At 48.1% G+C, this 27,639-nt stretch overlaps 1 protein-coding gene across 5 annotated transcripts in view; it reads right to left on the bottom strand.

The window, feature by feature from the left end:
- The window catches only part of FBXL18 (F-box and leucine rich repeat protein 18), a 131,134-nt gene that overhangs the window by 80,774 nt on the left and 22,721 nt on the right, over positions 1–27,639 (bottom strand). For 3 of the 5 annotated variants that reach the window (XM_044980667.1, XM_044980669.1, XM_044980668.1), the window contains one exon: positions 26,947–27,320. The exons of 1 other annotated variant lie outside the window; for it this stretch is intronic. In XM_044980667.1, the coding sequence (XP_044836602.1) occupies positions 27,164–27,320 (157 nt within the window). In that variant the 3' untranslated portion in view covers positions 26,947–27,163. Of the gene's footprint in view, positions 1–20,697; positions 21,987–26,946; positions 27,321–27,639 lie in introns of those variants that run through there. One more of the 5 variants, XM_044980670.1, reaches the window with a different exon arrangement.

A 27,639-nucleotide genomic window follows, 5' to 3' on the forward strand; every position in this document is an offset into this window, starting at 1 on the left:
TCTCATGCCTCAAATTAGGATCAGAACCCAGGCGTCCTGACTCCCAGTCCTGGATGGTATTAAACATCCTCTGCTCCTGCTGAGTTCAGTGAGAGGGGAGGGCTCTTTTTATGAGCAACTCAGAAGGAAGAGTCTTCCTAAGTTTTCATCCAAAAGCCAAGGGCATTTCTTTGTGCCCTCAGCATCGGCCCCTTCTAGCGAGCTGACTTACAAACCTCTGATGAGTAAAAGCCACTGAATCGTTTCCTAGGGCTGGTCTACATTGGGAGCAAGATCTGCTACGTTCATCTAGGACAGATCCAGCAGCAACCGACAGCTGGGATCTCAGTGTCATGGTTCACCCCTAACAGTGCAGCACCCAGTCTTTCATTGTCGGCACTGGGCATGAGCTCACCCCGGGAGAGGACTCGACCCCAGGGTGACTTTGTGGATGAGAGTCTGGGTCCACACTCCAAAAATCCGCATGCGGATCTGGCTTTCTAACTTCCCCAGCGTTTGGGGTGAAAGGACTGATCTGTTATGATCAGGGGCCACTTGCAAGATCAGGCTCCATCGGATTCCTACCACTCTTCCCACCATGTACAGCGTACCCACATCTGCGGCTTAGGGCTGGGCCCTTCTCTTCTGCTTCTTGCACAAACTGGCCTCCCCTGCCACGGCGGTGTGTACGCACAAGCTGTTTCAAGCTGAAGTAAATGCTAATTTTCATGTCTAATTATGCAGTGCTGGAAGAATCAATATAACTAGCCCCCCTCCATCCCATTGCAATTAGAAGCTGCACATTCTCACATGGAACAGGCTTTAAAAGAATGTTGAGTGTCAGCACTTACCGGCTAATAAATAAGGAAGGAATGTGACATTCTTGGCCTGCAGGATTTGCCAGTGTCCCCTTTAAAGATGTAATCAGAACTCTGCAGACACACACACACCCTACCCCAAACCAGGCCCACGTATTCTGAAGGCAGGGTCCAGCAGTTTCTTTCTTGCATGTGTTTATCCTCTTAAGGCACAAACAGAATTATGGAGCGGTGAGGTAGAGACTCGGGGGGCTGCATGGAGACCACGTGCATACTGGTGTCTCAGCTTAAATGCAACAGGTCTTTCCGTGAGGCTGGACTACCCAGGGCCACCCCGGGGGGGGATGGGGGGGAGGGTGGAAGTGGGGCAATTTGCCCCGGGTCCCACAGGGGCCCCACGAGTCCTGGCCCGGCGGTGGTCCGGGTCTTCGGCGGCATTTCAGCGGCAGGGGTTCCTTCAGTGCCGCCGAAGACGCGGAGCGACTTAAGCCCCTCCCCCCCGCCGCTGAAATGCCACCGAAGTCCCAGACCGACGCTGGGTGAGTACAAGAGCCGCAGCTCCCCGACTTTGCCCCAGGCCCCCTGAATCCTCTGGGTGGCCCTGGGACTACCTAAAGCAAATTTGTTTGTCTGTTTCTGCTGCCTGTGCCAGATTCCTCAGGAAACTGAGTCTCCATCCCATTCGATAGCCACGGTTACTGGAAACTCCAGGGCCTTGACAGGACGGTTCGCTCGTCGCTCCCCCTCATTCTTTGAGTTCTAGCCCTACAGGTGAAGGAAGTCCATGCGGTTTTCGCTCTGTTCCTTTCCACCTCCAGCTTTGGCATTAGCTGGCCCAACTTCCATTGACATGAAGGGGAGTTGCCTCTGTTTATTGCCAGAGCTTTCATTCCTACGAACCCCTATTGACACCATAAGCCTCATCCTGCATTGGCCAGGCTTCGAAACCAACACTCCCCCTCTCTTCCTGCCCCAAGGGGCTCTATGCAAAAACTCAGACAGAGCAGGGAAAGGTGGCATTTAAGAGAGGTAACTCCTGGGTCCTCTGCTGATGCAGGCACTCAGGAGGCCTCGGATGAAACTTCCAGAGAAAAGGACAAACAAAAAGAACATTGTATATGAAATAGGCATTGAAACTACAATCCAACTCTCGTCCAAAAAATAACAGCTGGGACTTCTCGGAACAAGGAAAAAGAGAAGTGTGGTTAAGTTTGGGCCTCCCTTGTCTGATCACAGTTGTTGACTCTTTTCTGGGAGTAGCAGAGGGGTGGAGATTAAAAATCAGCCAGACTTAAAACCAGCCAGAACTATTTCCACATGCCAATAAAATACTGTATGTGAAGGACTTCCTGGACTGTTTGGGGCCTTGTGCTGCATTTAAAACAAAACAGAAGGGCTGGGAAACTCACCCAAGCAAAGGCTGAAGTTTGGATTGAACCATGGTGGCTATGCCTGGCCTTTCTTCTCCTCCAAGAGGTTTTGGAGAGGTGGGGAGGGGATTCCTACGTTGTGTGGCACTCCCAGGCCTGACTCAAATGCGATTCCTAACCAAGTAACCGTGCAGCATAGATTACAGCCTGCTTAGTGCGTGGCTCAGTTTGCTTTGTGGCCTCAATCTTGGGGAGAGTCAGCCCTGAGCGCTGAGCTGAGACCCCCAAATTCAGCTCACTTGTGTCTCTAACAGGCTCAGAGCCTGGAAGCGCTTGAGAGAGGTGAGGGGAACCAGCAAAGAGTTAAAAAGCTTCGTTGCATCTGTGAAGCCAAACATTCCAGCTCGTCTTGCCAGGATGCATCTTCGGCCTTATTGTTCCCTCCCAGGAACGGGCCTTTTGCTCGTTCAACTGTGTTTATTTCACAAAACAAACTGAAGAGCAGGTGGGTTTGTTTCTGAGCCAGGCTGGAGCTTGGTGGTGGAACTTGGCAGGGCTGCGAGGGAGACAGTTGCCGCGACAGCCTGGCCTGGTTTGAAACGTGGCGGGTTATTGAGTCTGTTCAGCATCAGCTGCCTGGATGTGGCTCCCCCTGTTTTCTCCCTTTTAGTCACTGTCGAAGAGCTCGGGTCAGAGAACGGAGCAAAAAGGCTTTGCAAGATACACAACGGGCCCAGTTCAACCCCGCTCCCTTTGAAGGCAAGGGGAGGTTTGTACTGATGTCAATGGGCCCAGCCTCAGGCCCTCTCTTTGCAGTGAAGAGTGGCTGATCAAAGGCTGGGAAAGGCTTTTGCTCTGGGAAGTGCCTAAGACAAACGGATCCGAATGCTTTGCATTTTCAGGGGGCATGACTGGGTCTTCAAGCTCTTCCTGGCACTGGCCCCTGCTCCACGGCAGACCTGGTCCTGTGGTTACAGCACTGGGCTGGGACTCTGATCTGGGTTCAGCTTCCCGCTGTCAGAGACTCCACGTGTGACCTCGAGCAAGTCACTTCGTCTCTCTCTACCTCAGATCCTTCACCTGTAAAATGAGGATCTAACGCTACCCTTTGGCTGGCCAAGCAGTTTGTACGGTAAGCTCCCTGGGGCAGGGATTGTCTCTGACTGGGTGATTCTAGAGTGCCTAGCAGAATGGGGCCCCGAGCTACTGGACTATAAGGAACAAGGCAGCCTTGCACAGTGACAACTCTTCTCCGTCGTGATGGGTCCTGCTTGGATGGCCAAAGTCTGCAGATCTGGACCCTACCAAGCATGCGATATAGGTGAGATGACAAGGTCCGATTCACAGAGACAGACGTTTCCTCCGGGGACTGTGGGCCTTCCAGGCCACTGAAGTACATGGTACAGCTTGTATGAAATTATTAAAGGCGATAAAGGGTGGTGAAATTCCCTCCTTCTGCCATCTGGATCCTCACACCTCCAGGCGCTCACTGCTGCTTCCAGAGGAACAGAGAAGTGCATCCGTCAAAGAGTTCGTGACAGGAGGGCTCACGCTGGGGACAGGTTGACACAGAGGAAGCCGGGTCGAGTGGTTAAAGCGCAGGATGGGGAAGCAGGAGGTCTGCGTTCTATTTCCTGCTCTTCTGCAGTTAAGCACCTTGACTGCACTGTTAAGCAAGTTGCTTAACTGTTCCGTGCCTCAGTTTCCCTGGGAGGGATTCTCCCTTCTCTGCTCCAGCCAGTCTGAATACAAGGGAACAGACCGGTACCACCTCATCTATAAAACAGAGGTCTTGCCTGCAAGCCACGAGCTAGGCTGCTTGGCTCCAGCTGGACATCTCATGCTGCAGCTGCAGCCCTGGGAACAACAGCAGGAAACTTTGGGCCAGAAAAGCCCGGCTTGGATAAAACCTTTAGTTCTTCATTGCATCAGCACAGAAAGGCCACTGGCGGACTCAGCCCGTTACCCAAGTTACCGTGCCCAGCTGCAAGTTACCACCTGGGCGCTGGAAAGGCAGGTAGAGTAGTGGGAAACTGTGTTCTCTAGTGAGTTCCGCTCAGGCCTTGGAATCAGAAAGGGCCTTGAGTCACCGGGACCTCAGGCAAGTCATTTAACTTCCTCGTTACTTAGTCAACCCACCTGTAAAAGTAGGAAAGAGCAAGGACCTGGCTGGAAAAGGAAACAGATGCTGCCCCTGAGCTGAGCTGCTATAAACCGCCGAAAAGAAAACAAAGGCACCTTCCCCGTATCCCCGGAACAATACATCCCAGGAAGCTTAAACCGGAGGGATTTATCGTTGGAGTCCAGGTACACACCACACACTGCGCTTAGCCCTGCCCACTTCACTGTGGTGCGCACATGCTGCTGAATTCAGGGGGTTGGTGCGGTGCAAAGCTCTGGGATGTCCCTCTAATACCTGTGAGCTCTGGGCTTTTCCGCACATCTTCAGGAGGAAGAGGATACCTGTTTAATATTAACCATGATCACGCTCATTTCCTTATCAGATCGACACCGGATGCTCGGCATCTGTTAAGCGCCACACCACCTGTGACACTCAGCTAACACTAATTGTTGCTTTAATAGAGCTTGTAATGGAATGCCCCCTGCCCAGCGGCTGGTGATCTGAGCCTTGGGAAGTGACCGCGCTGTTGCAGGGAAGGTGGGAGTCTCCCGGCACTCGGTTTGGGGGACTTAATCCAGACGCTTCTCTGCACTACACTCATACCACTGCTGTGTCCAGGATCTAGCTGCCACCTCTCTCTATTGTGCTGGCGTTTCATCTCTCCCTTGCCCTCCCACACGTGTATAAACACCTCCATACCCTATACCTTCGACTCCAGCTTTGGCACGTAACTATTAAACGATACCTAAGCAAATTCCCTCAGCTTGGAAAAGAGCCGTTTGCCGTAACTCCTTTGAAGTCATCAGGGATTAGTTTGGATCAATAAATCCAGCCTCATGAGTTTCCCAGGCAACAACCACACTTTAGCCTTCAATTTGAGACTCTCCATGCATTTTAGAAACCCTCCCAACAGCCCAGCTACGTAGGTGTTTATTATTTTGTACGACTGCAGCACGTAGAGGCCCCAACGGAGCTCAGGGCCCCTTTGTGCTAGGAACTGTATAAACATATAGCAGGTCCCTGCCCCAAAGAGCTTGCAGCTAAAGAGATGAGACAGACAAAGGGTAGGCAAAAGCAAGTATCAGTATCACCATTTTACAGCTGGGAAACCGAGGCACGGAGCGATTAAGAGATGTGCCCAAGGCCACACAGGAAAACGGTGACAGAGCTGGGAAATGAACCCAGTCTACTAACACTCACAACACCCTCTTTCCTCTCCTTTTAGCATAATTATTCCCACTTTACAGTGGGGAAACAGGCACAGCAAGGTTAACTGACTTGCCAGTGGTCTGACAGCCAGACAGCGGCACATCTGGGAACAGCACCTAGCACTCCTGACGCCCTCTTGTACTGTAACAATCAGGTCTTAGACTTCTTATGTCTGGACCCCTTGTGTGCATCCTGGGCATGTTACTGCAGGTCTAACTCGAACCACAGGCTGCAGCTTAAATGGGTGAGCTGCAGCAAAGCCGTCCTCTAGACCTGCCACCAGGAGCCATGCTGAGACTGTCAGCTGGAAGTTGCTCTTTGCATGTCTTACAGGGTGTGAAGTTCTAGTGGATTGTGACAAGGATTATGCAGTAAGCCAAGCTCTGAACAGCCACAATGTGCGGATCGGCCATTAGCACAATGGGCAGTGACTTGCTTTAGACTAACCGATATTTCAGTTGCATAAGCATTTTCGGAATAGTAGTTTAAAGGGCTTCAGTTCAAATGGCAGTTCTGAGTCACTGCCATCCCGTTATCTTGACTCAACCAATTATGACTTTAATCATTCCAAGAATGTCTTCAACTTTTGTTCCATTCATTAACATTGTGAAAGAAAAATCTAGCACCAGCCTCCCCTCTGTCCTATTACAGTCAGTCCCGGAGCTATAGCTTTATCGTCTGCAGCTCCGGCCCTCTGGAACAGCCTTCTGCTTCTCCAGCTCAATGATCTTCACATTTCATCAGAAAACAAGAATTAAAATGCTCCTCCCTTGCCTCTACTTTTATCCTCACTGCCATTATTTCTATTCTATTCAGGTTCTTATACTGCGCTCATCACCATAGTATCCGAGGGCCTTGCAGTAGTGCATTAAGCAACGTGACCAACAGCTGTCATGGGTCTGTTCTCTCCGCCTCTCCCCAGAGGGAGAACTGTGCGCAGTGGAGAGTTTTGTTTTGAAATTTATTATAATATAGACACACGTACGTCAGAGAAGCCAAGGTCAAAGGATACATCTGGCATTTGGAGCGGACAGTGGGGAGGTCTTTGAGCAGGGCCGGCTCCAGCTTTTTTGCCGCCCCAAGCGGTGAAGCGAGAAAAAAAAAGAAAGAAAGATAAAGCCGAGAGGGACTGAGGGACCTGCCGCTGAATTGCTGCCGAAGACCCGGACGTGCCGCCCCTTTCCATTGGCCGCCCCAAGCACCTGCTTCCTTCGCTGGTGCCTGAAGCCGGCCCTGTCTGTGAGGGTCCTTAGTTCCTGGGGGAGTTAATTGACCAGTCTTGGGCTGACTCCCAAGGATGTTCTGTCTCCTGCGCAGACGAGCTTTACCCTTATTGTGCCGGAGGAGCAGAACTGTCAACAACAGCCTTCATCCCAGAGCTTCAGCTGATCTTTTAGATACCCTGGTCCCAGGCCGCTGAGCACTTAGATAAGGACTGAGACACTCAAACTTGATTCGCTCTTCTATGAGAAGCCAGTGTAGGGAGTGGAGGACAGATGTGATGTTTGTGGTAGCCTGGGTTGCTGAGCAGACACGCTCCGGCATTTTCTAAGTGCTGAAGATTTAATGCCCAGGTATATTGCATTGCTGTAGTCCAGCTGAGAGGCGAGAATAATTGAGGCGGGGTCATCGTTTGCTGGGATGGAATAGTCTCTCCTAGGTAACTGGAGATGGTAGAAAGCATTACTCGCAGATGTTGCAATGTGATAACAGTGTCAGGAATCTAAGCTATGGATCTAATGGACCAAGTGTGGATGTGTACCTTCAGACAAAGAAGACCCACGCTGTGGCAAAAACTCTTCAAAAAGCTTTCTTCTCCCCACCAGCATCATCTCTGTCTTGCTCAGGTTAAACGTCAACCTGCTGTTCTTCGTCCATGATATCATCCAAGCACTGGGCAAACTTGACAGTAGTGGGGTGTTTGTATGTGGTGAAGGATCGGCAGAGCTGTGCATCGTCTGCATAGGATTGGCACTTAACTCCATGTTGTCTAACCAGGAAGGACGTTAGCTGGCATGTAATGGAGACTCTTTGGGAAACTACAGTATGGCGGGTACAGTGAGTTTTCAACTGCCCAAAAAGTGCCCTCAGTGAAGGAAACACTTTTTGAGCAAAGTCTACATTGAATCAGACTTTGCCTCATGGAGTGTCTCACCCTGCCACGGCCAGGGCGTTCCAGTGGTGCCTGGCCAAACAGTTCCAGATTACTGATCTTTTTCCCTTTAAAGAAAAACAACTTAGGAAATTCCATTTAAAAAAAAGCGCTGTTAAAGGAAAGTTAAAAAGTTAGACAATTAAGCACTTAAGGGATGCACATAAAACTCTGCTCTCTTGTGCATACACTTCTTCAGTTACATGCTCACATGCTCGCTCTCACATAACGCAATAGACTATTTTTCCTCCTGCTCTGAAAGATGCAGCTTGTAAGACGGAGAGGAATAAAGCAGGCTTCTGCAGGAGTCCCTGGCCTTATTCACTATGTATTTTTGTGAGAGACTTTCATAGTCTCTATTTGTCTGGTATACACAGAGTGATACACACGAGGAGACGGTGCTTACGTGTGTATCGAAAGTTGCAGAAAGAACTGCATTATCCTATTTTATTTTTTAAAATGGTATGTGAGCATGTAATTAAAGGCTGCACCTTAATGCCAAGAGAAGGTTGCACGTGTAACTTTCTCTGGCATACTCTGACTTTCGAGTACTTAATTGTGCAACTTTAATGTTCTCTTTGGGTTTTTGATAGAATTGCAAACAGGGCTGGATTCATGGAATTAATTCCATCACCAGGGTCTGGTGCCTCTAGCGCCTCTTGCAGTTTATACTGTCACTAATAGAGCTCCCCCTGTATTAATTAGATTACTGCAGCCTCGTATGAATCACTGTAATGGGAGGGAAGCTGAACTTGGCCACCAACTTCTGCTGGCCTTTATTATACACATCCCTCACCCTAAGGCACATGCCACGGGCACATGGCAATATGTGGACTCCTAGGAACTGCTGTTCAGGAAAAGGGACACATGTATCTATCTGCCTAAAGTCATAACCCCTGGTGTGACAGCATGCCACAGAAAGCCTCGCAGACAGGCTCCTCTGTGAACATCTGGGGAAAGCAGAGAACTCAACGCAATAACAAAACCCAACAAAAAACAATGAGCAGCACCTTCTGATTATAACAACCTAGTGTCCTAAGTAAAGCTGGTGGCCAACACATGCACGCAGCTTGCTGAAGGCGAGTCAGAGTCACACATAACAGATCTCCAGGCCAGGGGTTAGGCGATTGGGAAATTGATGCTGGAAAGAGACAGAAAATCACGTTTAAATCTCAACAGGAACAGTCGTCCTGCCAAGGAAAACTGACCTACAAAAAACAAAGAGATTTTTGCTCCAAAGCACCTAAATCACTTTTGAAAACAGGACGTAAGCTCTTAAGTCACTAGGGCCCTTTTGAAAATGTTACCCAAGATCGTAAAAGAACAAAGTCCTGGGTGGATAGCCAAGATTCTGTGATATTTTGGAACCAGCAATAAGGGCTTAACTAGTATCTTGAGCCATCATTTCTGCTCCTTCTGTTTGCTAGTTGGTTGCTGCCCTCCACCCCAGGGGTGGCTGCATTTCAGTAGTGTGCTATATATACTGTGACAGGCTCTGGGAGTCTTTAGGATGGAAGGTTCCAGAGACACGTAAACAATGGTTACAAATATTGCTCGATCTGTAGGTGTGGTTGTAACATGTTGTCAATGAAATGTAGGGCTCGCATTGAGATTTAGGGTATTAAGGTTCAGGATCAGAGTTTTGGTTTTAGGGTGACGTCAAGAGCCCAGCAGCATTTCACTCCCATGATGAGCAGGCATCCGGTTTGCCAGGGAGATAAAGTGACCTTTTCTATGCCTGCTATTCAGCAGCAACAAGTCCAAATGCCTTCCAAAGTAAAACCCCAAGAACACGGCCACAAAGAGCAGTTCCCCATGGTGGTGTGGGAGTGAGATGCCCGAGATACCGTCTAATTCCTGAGGCCCCTTCTGTGCATGCGACACCTGTCCATGCTACGTAGACTCTGCTGTGGAGAAAACTCGTGCCTTTGTGTGTGAAAGCAGCGGCGAAATCGGCCTTCCTGCCTGGCTACTGCAGGGAATGGAAACCACAGCAGTGTTTCATGACCGCATTAAACTCAAATGTTCCCAGCATCTCAGGTAGTGGAGATCCTGCCTGGCACAGTGCCACAGAGGCCAGCGCTGTCAGGGAGGCTATTTCAGCCTGAAGGGCAATTTACCAGAAATGATACAAAGGGAGAATATACCGCAGGGCTATTAACATTCCTTCCGACAATGGAGATCCTGAGCCTTTACAAATCAAAGAGGCAATATTTTGCCTTTCCTTCTCTCTTTCCTTTTTCCTTTAAAATTAAAAAGCCTTCAGCTATATCCTCCCTGGCCAGGAGGGTGGTTTCATTTAGACTCTCCCACCCCTTTCCCACCATCCAGGGGGCTGTGGTGCAGCTCAGCTGGTGGGTGGGATGAATAAAGATGGATTTTTAGCCTGATTCTATCCTAAAATCATCCCTGTTCTTTCCTAAACTGGCCCAGCTGCCCCACCCTGAATTGGCTGATCAGGATAAACTTCTATTTCCAGTGCTTAATTTTTGCCCCGGCACCATTAGGGTTGGCAGTTCATAGCCCTGGCACCTCTGGGCTCACGGCCAGCAGCTGCAGCTCTCCGGCCGCCCGGCTCTGCAGGCAGCGCCGCCACCGGCAGCAGCGCAGAAGTAAGGGTGGCAATACACCCTACCAGGCCACCCTTACTTCTGCGCTGCTGCTGGCCGTGCCTCCGCCTTCAGAGCTGGGCACCTGGCCTGCAACCGCCGCTCTCCCGCCGCACAGCGAGAGCCCCGACCCTTTTTCATTACAAATTCAGCACTGCCTATTCCGATCCATACGAGCCAGGCGCTCTCTCCTAGGATGTTTCCTATTTAAAGGTGGCACAGTCAGTGTCCCGCTAGTTAGGTTCTAGCTAGACTCCAGGGTGGTTATGCCAGGGCTTATTCCTTACAAAAAGAGGTCACAGTGCCCATTTACTGTAATAATACTGTATTCTTATGGCTATCCTAGGGGTACATGAGGCTAAAGCGTGGCCTTTTGGCAGTGAAGACTGATCCTTCGTTCACGATGTATACATGAAACTAAAACCAAAAACACACTGTGCTTATATCAGATGCCCTTTGAAGCTCTGCACTTCCAAGTATTATTTCAATTTTACAGATGAGCCAACAGAGGTGACTTACTTAAGATCACCAAGCAGGTCATGGGCAGAGCTCAGAAGAAAACCCAGATCTCCTGCCACCCAGCCCTGTGCCTTATCCCCTAGGCCACATTACAGGGACCTTAACTGATTTGTGGTGAATGGTGGCCCTTGGTTTTCTTACGGCTACGCCCAGCTGATGAAACGACGTCAGTTACCAAAGCAAAGGGCTTTCTCTTCAGCTGAGTGGAAGCAGAGATGGCTCCAGGGTGACATGCACATATGCTGAAGGGTAGCCTTGAGCGAGTGTGTGGTGTGATGGAAGATCAGGCTGCAGCAGCATCACAAATGCTAGGGCATTATGGCACCTGCCACTTCTGAATGTGTATTTTGAAAATATCTGCCATGATGTGGAAGGTCACGTCTTTGCCCCTGAGCACTGCATCACCTCCCATTTGCTGCGACCTGCTGCCTGTGGCTACACAGCACATCATGTTGCAGCAGAGGCGAGAAAGTGACCTCGACTCTTATGGACACAATGGGCCAAATCTATCCCTGCTGACTCCTGCACATTCCAGCACAGAATCTCCCATCTCTTAACTGAGGCACAGGGACCCGCGAGAGGCCCAGACACAAAGCTGGAGCTATGCCAGAGTCCAAGCCATCGCCCTCTTCGAATACCATCCTTACTCCTTGAAACACAGTTTCAGCCATTTAGCCGGCTTACAATACTTCAAAACAGTCCCCTGATTTCCAATTCACGGATTGCCAGCGCTACAGACCCTAGGACGCCTGGCACCACACAGCTCACTTTAAAACCCTCAAAAAAACCTTTTTCTTTTTTTGGTTTAAAAAAAAGAAAAAGGGGGCCCATAAAATATCTTATATTTATACTTCAAAACAGCTTATTTGTGTAATTGCCAAAAAAAAATTGGTACAATGACTAATTAGCGAGCTCCTGCTTCGTACCCTGTAAACAAATGTATTTGTAACCAATTTGCAAGCACTTTGCATAAGGAGCCCAGAACACTCGTGCCTTTTGATGCATTTTGACATTAATTTGATAACAGTGGCTTAACAAGGAATCCAGGCTCCCTGGCTATAAATATGCCGCTTTTCCGTTTCCTTTTATCTGCACAGTGAAATAATGTTGTTTTTCCCCCTGCTGCAATAACAACCATCCAGCCCTTTCATGAATGCCCTTTATGTCCTTTATCATTTTCGAGGTAGTTGTTCTGCAGACAGCAAAAGGTTTTGTTTTTTTTAAATATATATTTTTTTAAATTCTTATATATTTGGGGGAAAGTGGTGCTGGTTCTGTGATAATGGGGCTTCTGGGAAGTGCTGCTGAGAGCCTTGTCTGTTCAAAGGGAAATACGTCTCCATCCATCAATAAGTTCTGTGCTTGCGCTATCAATCTCATCGTCCTATCCCCCGTCTTCAGGGCATTGGCCTGCCTTCCTCACTAGAAGCTTTACCAGAAAGCAAACAAAACAGGAACTGGAGGCCATTGGAACAATAAACCCAGCATGAAACAGGGTAGGGAATGATGATCATATGGAAATACCTGAGTGTCAGAGCACTTTGCACCTCGCCTTTGATTTCAGTCACTAGTGTCCTTGAAGGCTGGGGCCTGAGTCCATCCATTGGATGAATAGGAAGAGACAAAAGGATATGGCATGAAGATAGCCAAGTACAGCACTGCAGGCAGATCGTCAACATCTCCAGTAGGATCTTCATCCTTCAGCCAAAGGTGGGGGAGCGGATGTGCGGTAGGAGATCCTGAGTTGGAGGGAGTCGGGACTACTGAGACCAAGGTTGCTGTCCCTCTAATTCTACTGCTAAAACCCCTTCCACACTTTGGCCACTGCTTGTGCCAACCATTGCAACCAACATCTCCTGCTCCTTTCTGGCCTCCCCTATTCACCTCATTTCATCTTCTTCCAACCTACGGAAACTGCAGCTGTTGAAACAGTCTCCCAATCCTGATGATGGGAACACGTCACTATGGGTAGGGCACCTGGAGATAGGGTTATGGTTCCTATGAGTAGGGCTTCCCGCCCTAGGGTTAGGGTTCCTATGGGGAGGGCACTTGGAGCTAGGGTTAGGGTTCCTATGGGTAGAGGTTCCCGTCCTAGGGTTAGGGTTACTAAGGGTAGGGTACTTGGAGCTAGGATTAGGGTTCCTATAGGTAGGGCTTCCTGCTGTAGGGTTAGGGTTCCCATGGGTTGGGCTTCCCGCCCTTGGTTTATGGTTCCTACGGGTAGGGCGCTTGGAACTAGGGTTAGGGTTCCTATGGGTTAGGCTTCCCGCCCTATGGTTAGGTTTCCTAAGTGTAGGGCACTTGGAGCTAGGGTTAGCGTTTCTACAGGTAGCGCTTCCTACCCAAGGGTTAGGGTTCCTAAGGGTAGAGCACTTGGAGCTAGGGTCAGGAGTCCTATGGGTAGAGGTTCCCATCCTAGGGTTAGGGTTATTATGGGTAGGGCATTTGGACCTAGGATTAGGGATCCTATGGGTAGGGATTCCCGCCCTAGGATTAGGGTTCCTAAGGGTAGGGCACTTGAAGCTAGGGTTAGGGTTCCTATGGATAGGGCTTCCCGCCCTCGGGTTACGGTTCCTAAGGGTAGGGCAACTGGAGCTAGGGTTAGGGTTCCTATCGGTTGGGCTTCCCTCCCTAAAGTTAGGTTTCCTAAGGGTAGGGCACTTCAAGCTCAGGTTAGGTTTCCTATGGGAAGGGCTCTTGGAGCTAGGGTTAGCGTTCCTATGGGGTGGGCACTTGGAGCTAGGGTTAGGGTTCCTATGGGTAGGACTTCCCGCCCTCGGGTTAGGGTTCCTAAGGGTAGGGCACTTGCAGTTAGGGTTCCTATGGGGTGGGCGCTTGGAGCTGGGTTAGGGTTCCTATGGGTAGCGCGTCCCTCCCTATGATTAGGGTTCCAAACTGTAGGGAACTCCAACCTAGGGTTAGGGTTCGTATGGATAGGGCGCTCGGAACTAGGGTTAGTGTTCCTATGGTTAGGGCTTCCCACCCTAGGGTTAGGGTTCCTATGGGTAGGGCACTTGGATCTAGAGTTAGGGTTCCTATGGGTAGGGCGCTTGGAGCTAGAGTTAGGGTTCCTATGGGTAGGGCACTTGGAGCTAGGGTTAGGGTTCCTATGGGTAGGGCTTCCCGCCCTAGGATTAGGGTTCCTAAGGGTAGAGCACTTGGAGCTAGGGTTAGGGTTCCTAAGGGTAGGGCACTTGGAGCTAAGGTTAGGGTTTCTATGAGTAGGGCACTTGGATCCAGGGTTAGGGTTCCTAAGTGTAGGGCACTTGGAGCTAGGGTTAGGGTTCCTAAGTGTAGGGCGCCCTGCCCTAGGGTTAGGATTCCTATGGGTAGGGCAGTTGGAGCTAGGGTTAGGGTTCCTATGGGTAGGGCGCCCTGCCCTAGGGTTAGGATTCCTATGGGTAGGGCAGTTGGAGCTAGGGTTAGGGTTCCTATGGGCAGTGATGAGCTGCCAAAATATTAACAACCAGTTCCCTCCTCCTCACCCCATGAAGGGGTCATGTCCCCTCCTCCCCCCGGGACTCCTGCCCCATCCAACCCCCCACATTCCTTTATAGCCCCCTCCCGGACCCCTGCCCCATCCACCCCCCTTCCCTGTCCCCTGACTGCCCCCCCGGGACCCTTGCCCCCATTCAATCCCCCTGTTCCCTGCCCTCTGACCGCCTCAACACTAATCCACCCCCCCAACTCCCCTGCCCTCTATCTCACACCCCCTCCATACTTCCTGCCCCCTTACCGCGCTGCCGGGGCGGGGCCGGGGTCGGGCTGGGCCGCTCGGCTGGGGTTGGGACCGGAGCTGGAGTCGGGGCGCCCAGCTGACTGGGGCCTGGCCGGAGCAGCGCCACACCGCCCGGCTGGCCGGGCCCGGGCCAGCGCCGCAGCCCTGCCACCCAGCCGGTCGAGGTCGGGACCGGGCCGGAGCTGCGCCGCCCAGCTGGCCGCAGTCGGGTCCGGGCCGGAGCTGCGCCGCCCGGGGATGGGGTCGGGGGCCAGGCCGGAGACGTGTGGGGCCTTGAGCCCTTCTCGCCCCCCCACCCCTGGTCACCTGCAGGAAGCCGCTGCTTCCTTCTCAGCTCTCCCAGGTTTCCCACGCGAACAGCTGATTCGTGGGAAGCCGGGGACGGGGAGGAGAAGCCTCGGGAGCGTTCAGGGGAGGAGGTAGAGGCGGAGTGAGGTGAGCTGGGGCCGGGGGAAGGGCAGGCAGCTGCTGGGGCTTTTGTTACATTAAAAGCCCGGTTCTAAAAGGGCTTCTAAATTTAACAACCGGTTCCCACGAACCGGTGGGAACCGGCTCCAGCTCACCACTGCTCTCTTCTTCAGAGCCCTTCCCAGGCTTCCCCTCTCCCTCGGTATCCAAGTCAGGCTCTGCAGGGCTCTGCTCCCCATTCTTCCTACTTCCTCCCAGCCAGCTCCTCCCATGTCTCCTGACCACCTGACCACTTCACATCCTTTTCCAATGCTATTCTTTGTACTATCTTAATGCTGCCTGTCACACAGCAAACTCGGTGTTAATCTGCATAAAACCACCATAGCACCTAAAGATCCTAACCAATATCTCTTCTTCAGATGCTTACACATATTCATAGTAGGAGACAGTCCCTGCTTCAAAGAACTTATAATCTAAATAGACAAGCAGGTTTAAAACAAACAAGGAAGTATTTTTTCACACAACACACAGTCAACCTGTGGAACTCCTTGCCAGAGGATGTTACGAAGGCCAAGACTATAACAGGGTTCAAAAAAGAACTAGATAAATTCATGGAGGATAGGTCTATCTATGGCTATTAGCCAGGATGGGTAGGGATAGTGTCCCTAGCCTCTGCTTGCCAGAAGCTGGGAATGGGCAACAGGTGATGGATCACTTGATTACCTGTTCTGTTCATTCCCTCTGGGGCACCTGGCATCAGCCACTGTTGGAAGACAGGATACTGGGCTAGATGGACCTTTGGTCTGACCCCGTATGGCCGTAATTTTCTTATGTTCATTAGCCCCATTTTACAGATGCAGAACTGAGGCAGACCGAGATTGACACGTGCACACGTTTGGCTAACCTGTTCATAAAAACCTCCAATGCCAGGGATTCCACAACGTCCCCAGGTAATCTGTTCCGATGTTCAACTATCCTTAGAGCTAGAATTCTTTTTCCTAATATCTAATCTAAAGCTCCCTTGCTGCAAACTAAGCCGATTATTTCTTATCCTGCCCTCAGTGGACACGGAGAACAATTGATCACTGTCCTCTTTATAACAACCTTTTACATATTTGAAGACTTACGGCCCCCTGAGCCTTCTCTTCAGTAGACTAAACATGCTCAATATTTTTCAGGTTTTCCTCCTATATCATGTTTTAACTCATGCAGTTTGGGATCCACTCTAACCCCCAGATCCTTGTCTGCAGCACTGCTGCCTAACCAGTTATTCCCCAATTTGTATTTGTCCATCTGATTTTTTTCATCCTTATTGAGTTTCATCTTGTTGATTTCAGACCAATTCTCCAATTTATTAAGAGCAAGTTCCCCGTTTAAACATCTTGGGCCAAATTCAGCCCTGGTATAACTCCACTGACTGCACTGACCATCTAAGGCAGGAAGTCCCAAACCTTTTGCCAGCACCAGCCCATTATAATGAAGTATTTCCTGCTGGGACTCCAGATAGCACGGAGTATGCCATTTAGAAGAGCCAAATAGCACCCTCCGCACTGTGTGACCTCATACATATGGGGCATGCGAGGTCATACAGTGCAGAGGACCCCCATGTAGTAGAGCAAAATGTCATCCTGCCTGCATTGTGACCTCACACACACTGTACATGCAAGGTCTTGGTGTGCGGAGCAAAATGGGTCCTCCGCACACTAGGGATTGCCATGACCCCATGTGCTGGTGGTACGACCCCATTTGGGATTGTTACCCACAGTCTGGGAGCCACTGATCAACGGCATATGGGCGCCCTCAGCCAAATAATCCGGTCTTAGAAATTCACTGTCCTTGAGGGTCCACCAGAGCCCATTTCCTCCAGCCTTCAAGACAGGATGCAAGACATTTGTTTCAGTAGCTCTACCTTCTAGTTTTGTTGCCTCCTTAATTTTCTGTTTGAAAACTGTTTTGAATCTGTCATGGTGGGTAACCATTGCTACACAAATTGAAATAACAACAGGAAGTTAACACACACAGTCTACAGGACCCATTCCCTGTACCAATGCAAGCCCCATAGACTCATTCCACTCTTGAGATAGCAGGTCTGTTTCTCAGAGCGTATGACAACACAAGAAGCCAATTCAACATGGAGACTTGGAGAAGATTGCACAGAAGGCAGAGATAGAAAAGACTTGGATCATCTCCTCCATCTTCTCACCCATGAGGGATTGTTCCCTACCTTGCACAGCCATTGATAAGAAGCTGAGTTTCTTTGTGCACAGCCCAGGCTGCTTTCATTGCCAGGTGATTTCTTTTAGATAGTTAGATTCATTATCTTGTCTGCAGATACTTTTCTGAATGTTCAGGTCTCCTTCTAAACAAAGCTCTGTAAGCAAATATTTGTGCAGGCCCATTCCTTGCGCCTGATACCCTGACTTTCCCTTGGTCTGAGACTGCCGGCCCTAATCTATCATCTTGCTCGGGACAGTGCCTATTTCTGAGCCAGCCAATAGTCCCAGTCCAGTGAGACCCATTAAATAAGATAGACCTCCACGACTGGAGCTGTTTACATGTCACACAAAGGAGTAATTATAAAGAAAAGTGGAGGGGTGGAGCATGCGGACAGGCTGCTGTTAATCTGCGTGTGTGGAGGCACATCAGCTCAAATTAAAAAAAAGGAATAATTAAGGTGAGTCCCTGCCTGGCAGGCATAACAACTTTTCCTGTCTGGAAATTTTATGAAAGAGGCACATCTATCTCCCACTTCACCTTACAGCTTGCAACATACAAACCTGTCCTCCTGCTACTTCATTTAGAGAGCGATGAGAGATCTTGGAGCCTTCGCTGAGAGTAGCTGTACCTAGAGACTCACACATTCCTTCTCTCTCACTCCCAAAGGGAGCTTTCTTTGACAAGCTTCTTAGGGCAGATAGGTGGGCAGTGAACCAGTTACATTATGATCTTCACCTAGTGCTGGAATCTAGCTCCGAGTTCACCTTTTCGTGTCAGTTTGACCTCCTGGCCTTCACTTGTCTTCAGACTCAAGTGGTGAATTGGTAAGTCCTCCTGAGTATTTTTTATTCCATGTCCTGAACAGTTGGATGACTGATGGGCGCTGTTATACAACTAGCCTGTTCCCCTCTTCTCCAAAAGTAGCTGCAGAGCCCCTTTATCTCCCTTACCCAAGTCATGGGACTGTTAAGACACTTAGTAGCACAGAAGTGGCTGGACAGAGTAGAAAGACAGTCAAAAGTTAGGACAGCTCTGCTCCCAGGTGGGCCTCTCTCATGCTAGGCAAAGTCACTTAATTTCTGTGCATGTTTCTCTATCTGGAAAATGGGAATGCCACCCCATCTTGGTAAAGTGCTCCTAGATAGTCTGCTGAAAGGCACTATTACCAGTACAAAATTTGAAAGCTAGTTGGCTCTAGGCATGTGTTTCCTTTACATTTCATCCTAGTGGGACTCCCCCTCATCTGCCAGTACATCTGATGCTAGAGTTGCAGGCTAAAATGTTTCAGTCATTTTCCCCCAATTCCTCCTCTCAGATTATTAATGCTGAAACAATGCGGCAAATCTCAGCAATAACGCTTGGCATTCTGGAATAGACTCAGACAGCACATTCCTTCCTCAGCCGCCTCCTCTCTTATCTCTTTTCCTCCCCCCGAAAAGCACATTTAGATAACAGTTAAATGATAAAACAAAACCATAACTTAAGCATTTGTGAGTGAAATGTAGAGGAGGCTCCTCACGGGTTGTACTTTAGGTCAAACCTGCCAAAGCAGCAAAGGAAAAGATACGCTCTAGTTCAAGCAAGTTATTTTGGGGAAGTTCCATGGCCCGTGTTACATAGGAGGTCAGGCTAAATTAACATGTTCTTTTTGTCCTTAGAATCTATGAAAAAGGTCACAAACTATGAATCACTTTCAGGAGACTTGCCTGTGTCACTCCCTAGTGCTATTCCACCAGATGCAAGATGCTCAATATTCTGTGAGCTTGTTTACACACAAATTTACATCGGTTTAGTTAAACTGGTGAAATACCAGTTTTAAACAAGTGTCCACACTGGGTTACATTTCAGTTTAGCTTGCCCCGGAACATTTAAACTCAAGTAAGCCAGATACAGTTCTGCTCCCAGCTGGGCCTCTCTCATGCTAGGCAAATCACTTAATTTCTGTGCATTTAAATTAAATGATTTAAGCATGTGCAAACATGCAGCTACATCATTTCAAGAGTTTAAAATCACACCTTTAATGAAACAGGCACAACTCTGATTGTGGACCAGGCCTGAGACATCTGCTCTAGCAAACTTCATAGCCGTTGGTCATTACTGGAGAAACAACAGAAGCTGTAGTACAGACAGGATGCAAGAATTTTTACCACCCTGGTTACAGCTTGTATGTTGTTCTATTGTAGACAGAGGCTGCCGCCACTCCAGCTATTACCATGTATGAGGAGGACTTGGTACAGTACTCCAAAAATACCCTTCCATCAGGCTTAGACAGTTGATGGCACATACACCACCAACCACCTACACAAGCACCTCATGAAACCAGACATCAGGATTCTATCTGATGTGGCAAAGAAGAGGTTATGGACCCAGAGGTGCTGATACAGGTTAATCCTCATCCAGTCTGGAGGTCACAGAAAAAGGTTTGATTAGTGGTGATTCAGACAGTTGATTATTTTTAACACTTTCACCACTGTGTTGTATTTCCTGGATTTATTTATTAAATTCTAGATTCCCTTCTCTCTGCATTGATCTCAGATCAAATGAGTCTCTGAAATAAGGATGCTGTAATTTCACTCAACTACACAAATTGACTCCTAATACCCCCTGGGTCACATTTTGCTGCAGCAGATTGGTCAGCTCCTTCCTGGACTGGCGAGGATGCTTGCAGGGGCACTACATTAATAAGCAGATCTTTTCAAAGAGGTTCTCCCCTCCAGCTCTGGTAACAAGTACATAGGTCTGAAAGGCCACATTATTCAGCTTGGCCAGGGCCTGGGGACCAGGTGGCTGCAATGCATTACTTAATCTACCTACCCACCTTGAGAACTTGGGCTCAAATTTAGAGTAGGCAAAGTTCATATGCAAGTTACCGTTTCAGCTTGGTGCTAGACAGATACAAGGGGAGGATTTTCAGGACTGGGCATGTGAAGTCACCATTGTTCTGCCTGCAATAGTGCATACACCAGTTAGCAGTTACAAGTTTAACTGGTCATTTTGTGCACAAAGTTACCGTGATTAGGTGAATTTTTGCATCGGTAATTCTGAAAATCCAGGCTTGTGCCGTAAGTCTAAAGGTCTGGGAGTGAGAGCCTCTAGGTTCTACTCCTGACTCTGCCACAGACTGAGTGAACTTGGGCTAGTCATTTCACCTCTGTATGCCTCAGTTTACTCATCTGTATACCAAGAGTAGTCCCTATCTCAGGCAGCGTTGTGAGGCTTAGTTTATTTAGTCAAGTGCTTTGTGATCTAGGGTGGAAAGGTGCTATATAAATACAAGCCAACACCTGTCTCCATTAACTACATAACTGAGCCCCTACCTGCAAACAGTAGGGATGTTCCAAGTCAAAACTGAAGTGGGTTAGCAGAGCTGTGACTGAAAGCTTAGAACATTCCTACCCACAACATGCTTGGCTGTAGCCAGTACCAATACGGTCCTTAACATACCCATAGCGCTTCTGTTTAACTTTAAACACAAACGTGTGCCCCTTAGCAACATGTCTCTTTCCCCCCCTCTCGTTGTTGTTGAAGACAATAAAAAGGCAGGAGGCAATGAACTGGACCTGTTTTAAAATCAGTTTCACTCTTTATTTGAAATCTTTTACATGCCACAAATGTACATGGAAAAATTGCACATTGAGAATGTGGTTCACTATTATGACCAAAGAGCGAGCTGTAAATACAAATGTGAAACAAGTGCACAGATGGAGCTGTTAAAACTGAGGAGTTTGTCAGTCATTTGCAAACAGGCTGCTTGGGTTCCTGGTGTCATTTAGCACAACACAAGCTAATTCTTGATTTTGGGAGCCACCTCCTCTAGCTTTCGTGTTATTGGTGTAACATACTCATTGTAACACAATTCTCATACAGCAAGCCGAAACAACGGTTCCGGCAACAGTTATACCAAAAAAGAGGATGTTACTTAGAGACCAACTGCTCCTTAAATGTCTTTTTTTAAATTCAACATTTTGACAACAAAGTTTCACCCTCTGTTTATATAGGAGTGAATATAGGAGATTCTCAACAGAACAGGGACTTGACACTGACATTTTTCAAAGAAAATTCTGACAAAAAAACATTTCCCTAGCAGCCTTGGGCAGAGTTGCAGCATCCACTTCAAAGGAGAAACTTCAAAAACAAATCCGATGTCCTAATGGTTTTGTGCTACATTACTTAATTGTCATACAGCTAATTAGCAATGCCTGATTTCACATTCTCAGTGCGTAGAAGTTGTTCACATAAGAGGGGCTACTTACAAAAAATAAATAAATAAAACAAGGCACCAGGCATCCAGACTCCTGTGACAGTAACATAAAATGCTACACTTGAGCATTTACAAAGCTAAAATAAAAAACATTTAGTAAATAAACCTAAATTGATCGACCTTCTTTCAGATCTAGGAGTTCTGAATTTCCATGGGGGGGCGGGGGGGAGGATGGATGTATGTATGTGTATATATAGTGCTAGTATGTTGTAGATCTTTTACAATTCTAATTATTTCCCTATCACCAAGTAAGATCAGGATCAATAGATGGTACAAACTGACCCCTCTCCCCAAGCATCAGGAGGAAATAAAAGAGCGAGGGAGAAGGAGAAGTGAGAGTGTCAGAGGTCAATGCCACTGAAAACAATAGATATTGATGTCTCCATTCATTTCAAAACAGCAGAAAGGTCAATGTCTCCCTTGCTTCATGTTTTATGGCTGAGATCCTGCTGCTAACAGCAACCATGTTAATAGCCAGGCCTCATCCATCCTTTTATCATTACTTCTAACCAGGTTAGCCATTTTGAAAATTCAAAGGATGCTGGAAAGCAGCCGCCGAGGGAGGGAGAAGAGGGGAGCTGGCCTGGAAATTAATGGAAGAGATGTTTTTCATTAGTGTTAGAGACTGCATCTCCCCCTACCTGGGCTCTGCTTCCTTCTGGTCTGTCCCTCGCTGCCCCCGAAAAAATGAAAAGGGCCTGAGGCAACGTCCCTTCGCTATTAATCATTATTCCCTCTACAACATCCCAATCGGTTTCTATGGAAATGATTCTCCTGCTAGAGAGCCCTGGCTGCCTATGCATCTAATCGAACAGGGAGGCAGCCTACGGACCCTGCAATGGAGAGAGATTTTCCTCTGCAATAACCAAGTCATGTTCATGTCGCTCCTTTTCCAGGCTTATTCTCCTCCAGGTAGGCGTGAAAGGCTTTGGCTGGACACGGCATCAGCCAGGATCTAGTCTCCCATGAGCAGATCAGACAAGCTACCGCATCACCTGGAGTATTAATTTTTTGCTAAATTAAGTATCGGGATTTTGTTTCTGAGTTAGGAGACCCCACTGCAAAAGGTGAAAGGCTGGACCTACAAGGTGCTGAGCACCCGCAATTCTCACTGGAATAAACAAGAGCTGAGGGCTCTTGGCAAGCCCTACTGTAGCACTCATCTGCAAGACTTTCATTCCTTCCTCTCAATACAAGGAGAGCAATGGAGAATTCCTTTAGCCCACAGTCACTGGCAGTCATGGGGCAGCCCGTTGCCAGCAGCAGGGTAAGTCCCAGTAACAGTCAGCTGAGGAAGGTGACCGCCGCCTGTGGGCGTGTAAGTAGTATATGGTTCATGTGGCCTTTCACGGGGAATGGAAATGCTCAACAGCAGTTTCCATTGTTGGGAAGCTCCCCAGTGCCCTTTTTATAGTGTGTTTTTAACTCTGTCACCTGAGACAATCAGGATATTGATATTGGGATTGCAGCTGGCAGCACCAGGACTCCGCTCCACCTTGGGCCACGTTGGGAAACTCAAGACAGCTGCTCTAATTCATCCCATTTTCCCCTCCTCCTAATTAGCGCTGTCCTCGGTTGTTTGTCCTCCAAGACGGACAACACTTTAGAGCTTTACAGTAGCCTAATGTGAGCTGGGAGCCAGATGGGGGAGTTGAGACCCAGAGAGGTTGAACAACTTGCCCAAGGTCACACAATGAGCAAGTGGCAGAGAGGAGACTGAAAAGCAGCTCCCAGTCCGATGCTCCAGCCAACCGATCAAGCTGTCTCAATTCTCTTCAATCTCTTTTCTTACTGCTGAAGTGCCACACCGCAGGGTGACAGGTTAGCCTCACTCCCAGCACTCAGGAAACCTGATGACGTGACATATTGTTGCTGTACCGTGAGTGGGTGGGAGGGTTTTAAACAAGGTGCCAAAAGAGAACCCAATCAGAGCTTTGCCAAAAGGCAGAGGAAGAGACCCTAACAGGATTACATTCCCTTTAAGGTGCCTTTTTTCAACTCATTTGATCCAGTCAGCTTCTCCTTACCAAAAGATAAAACCACTTTAAAAGAGCCTAGACTCCCACCAGGCAGCAGGAATGGAAAGCCATTTTGTTAAACATGTTTTGGCATCAATGATCTTGTGACTGTAACTTTTAATTAAACTTTAGCATCCGATCCTGTTAGTGTCAAAATGCATCCATCCAAACACTTGCAAAGAACGGGAGTTTGTGGCCTACCCAATGGTTTGCTAGCAATGGAGCCCACTGCCAGAAGAGCGGTCGGAGTTCTGAACTAAGAACTGGTGCGCCTTCGCTGTCCAGCAGGGACCGGGAGCATTGCAGAAGCAGCCCCTGTGGGAAGGGCACCTGATGCAGTTCAGGGGTCAGTCAGACGATCATCTCATGCAGACTTCCACAGATGGCAGGGAGGGATTTGTGGAGTGGAGGGGATGGAGAGTAAAGAAAAAAGGGCATTTTGTATCAAAGAAAAACTGGGAACAAGAACAACGACTAAAAGTCCTCCCCAAAAACCGCACATGGAACCTTAATGCTGACTATGCTTTGAATCCCATCTACTCCTCTGCTCAGAACATACGGTGCTCTGTTTAATAGCCCAGCACTGCCAATTGGGGACTATTAGGGTGGGTTCTTTTCCCAGTGTAAATGTTGCAGAATATAAATTGTAATTAACACCGATGCCAAAATAGCACTTAGAGAAAATAAGCACATTATTAACATCTGGTGACTCCTGCCTGGAGTGCAGAAGCGGCGGAAATTCTCACTCACAGTCAGGAGGCTCTGTAGCAGGGATGCAGAGCACGGTCCCACCGTTTGAAGATGGGGATTCTTTTCGGTCCTTTTAGCATGACCTGAGGTGCGACTGGCTGGCCTTTCCTAGCCCTTATTCTGAACGTTGCGGTTCATATTAAGAACACAGACCTGCTCACGTGAACACAGATGTCTAAGCACCATGCCACAGGCAATACAATAATGATCGTATACATACTTGATAAAGGGATCCACTCCCATTTTACCTAGAGGTAGGAAAGAATACAGTATCTCTTTACAAAGGAATTGACCTACAGGAAACATTTTATCACACCAACACAGTTTTTAAAAGAAAGGACTAGGAAACGCATGGACCTATTAGAACACACCTTTTTGAACAATAGAGCCAGATCTGAATCGATTTTTTTCTGCCTATTCAGCAGATATCACAGAAATCAGATCCTTCCAGCAGGAAGAAAACGGGAGCTGGAAGTTTCCTCGTAACTAGAATCCATTGAGCCATCTCTTAAGTGCCCCATTGCTTGTTAGAAAGAGAAATCCCCAAGTGCAAAAGGGTTCTTACCTATAGCATTCAGGCACCACACTAGGCACTATCTGAGGCCGCTATTTATTGGCTAGGATAGTTCCATTATGGACTGAATAGCAGAGAACTGTCTCCAGACCTGTAACGACTCAGCTTTCCCTCTTCTCCACACTGAAATTGCTAGGGGTTCAGGAGGAAAAGAAATGCAGCTTTAGTGATGCTTCAGTATCTCCTCATTACCTAACCCCAATCATCTGTGTTGGAGAAGGGATCTGCTCAGCAACTGCACAGAGCGGCCTCGCCTGGGCAAAGCAGTAATTTATTTTTCACCCTCCCCGCCCCCCCCCAAAAGAAGTACATTTGATTTGTGAGGGAGAAAGGAGCCCAGCCTGACAAGGAAAGGGGCTCACCAAGCCACAGATACAAGAAGAAGTTGGAAGAGAGAGACGGGATTCTGGAGAACTAGATAGAAAACAGTGGTAGGACGCTAGTGAAGGGGTAACAGCTACCTACCTATGCTTAACAGAAACCCCCCACAAGTCAGGGATATTTTGGAAACCTAGTTTAGTTCTGGAGCACCTCATCCAGCGGTGAGGGCTCTGGCTAAAGCTGCTGAAATGCTACCGGGCACCTGCTTCACGTAAAAGCATAAAACCCATCTGCTTATTTATTTAATAGCTACAAGACTAGCAGCTCGCACTCCCACACCCTTGCTAGCCAATCTGTCCTGTGGGAAGGGAAAGGGAAAGAGCTTCGATCTGGAAGTCCCGCTCAGTGAAGGGGCTGCTGAAAAGAAAGTGTGCAGAAAGAGACGGCAATCATTAACTACTCGATGCGCTTAAAGCAAAGAGGAGTAACAAACGTGCTCATATGGGTTAATTTGGTAATATACAGCCTCACTCTTAATAAATGGCTAATGCTGAGAAAGTACCAATGAGCACACGTATAGTTAGGTCCTCCTTGTACACATATGGGTTGCATCAGGCTGGCCCATGATTTAACGTGTAGGGCAGGATAAACAGGTCTGGACATTTTTAAGCAGTGGGAAGAGGACTAGAGAAAAGTGTCTGAAGCCTGTGTAAAGATGTGTTCTGCTATCCAATCCACCCGTTGAAACCATGATGTTTTTGACATTGTTCCCAGCAGCCACTGCTTATGAAACTATGGCACTGCTGCGTAGGAAACACTGACTAGCTGATTCTGTGATGTCACCCATGGACGTACTGAGTTCTCAAGCAGTGATGTCACAGCACAGCTGTTTACCATACCACTGGATAGAAACTGTTCAAATTCAAATGGATAACCTCTAAGGAAAAGGATTAGCCCCATATTTTACCATGGAATATTCCACTTCAAGGGAAATCCTACCACCACCTAGAACATTTGTACTAACTACGCACACTTTGGCTTTTGGCACGGCGATTTGTCCCTTTAGAAAGTGCTACATCAATAAGGCACTCTGAAAAGTGACCCAGCCCACTACAAATTCCTAAGGACATTCAGTAGAGCAGGCAAGGCTAATGAAGTTGCACTTTGAAAATACTCCATAAAATCTCTGAAATCATGCTCATGCACATGATTTGGGGATAGAGCTGGTCCACTAGGCTCCCACCTACGCTGCCAGCTGGAACAGTGTTCTAACATGTCTAGACCACTGTTGATTTATTATTTTTAGGGTAGATGGGACTCGGGTTGGAGATTTGGTAACATGGAGTTTGTGAAATCTAGCGAGGAAACTCAAGACACAAATGAGGAATTCTTCCCCGCAAGCCAAACGGCCCAAACATTAACAGCAAGGAGAATGTAGCAATGGGCTTGAAAGGTTAACAATCATGATTTGCTACTTTGGGGGCAAAAAAATCAAAAAAAAAACCTGAGGTACTTCTCTCAAAAGATAATACCCTTAAATATTTCTCATCACACGTGTGTAACTATGTACACACATTTATAATAAGAGGTATAATGCATTTCATTTGAGCAATACACCTTTGTGCCCATTGTAACTGAGGGACACTAACTCACACAGAATCAGGCCTCCTATTTTGCCAATAATAACAGACTCAAGCAAAGAATGATCACTGAGGAAACAACAGTGCATACCACCAAAGTACACAGGAACCCTAGAGAAATATATCAGGCAACAGGGGGTGAAGGGTAAGAATGGGAGCATTCTTTCAGTTAGTTTCTCTTACCTTTTACTAATATAAAGTAAAAGAGGGATTTATTATTAAACCACAAGGAAATCTCCATATGGTTCCAAAAGGCTTTGATATTGTATTTTATGTGCAAGGTCTGTGTTTGCCCACAGCAAAGTTTGTCCAGCTCTTCTGCTTTTCAATTGCACTGATTTAAAGTGATTGTACAGCATCTCGTAAGGCGGCCATAAACTCAAGAAGAAGGAATCCAGGCCAATAAGAAGCTGTTTCACATGTTCATCCCAACTGTTCTACATGTGCTATGGCATAATCACCACCACAGGTTTGGAGGTTCCTCAGCCACTCTGCTTTTAAACAAGGTAATTTCATCCAAGTGCATCATGGGGACATCTCTGATGACCTCCGTCAAGTCCTCATGTAGTAGAGGGAAAATGATGACATTTAATGCAGGGCGGTCTGCCTGGAAACTAAATCAGATACAAGTTATTAGCCAAGAAGAAATGCTAGTTCTGCGACAAGGGAAAAAACTCACATGGGTACAGCAGGAGGCAGCAGAGGAGGAAGGGGAGTCTTGCTGAGACAGGAAATCAAGTTCTCCCTCCTGTGTGGGACTTTATTACCTTGCAGCGGGTCCATGTGGCTAATTTAGGAGGAGTCTGAAAGGAGTCCTGATCCAATCTCAAAATGGAGATTCGGAAGCATATGGAGATCTTGCAAGAGGAGGAAGGGATCCTCAGAACTTTGCATGAGACATTCCTTAGCTGGGTTAGATGCTGGTGGGTAGCA

This window comes from Mauremys mutica, chromosome 11 (genome assembly GCF_020497125.1).
Source record: "Mauremys mutica isolate MM-2020 ecotype Southern chromosome 11, ASM2049712v1, whole genome shotgun sequence".
In the NCBI taxonomy this organism is placed as follows: Eukaryota; Metazoa; Chordata; order Testudines; family Geoemydidae; genus Mauremys; species Mauremys mutica.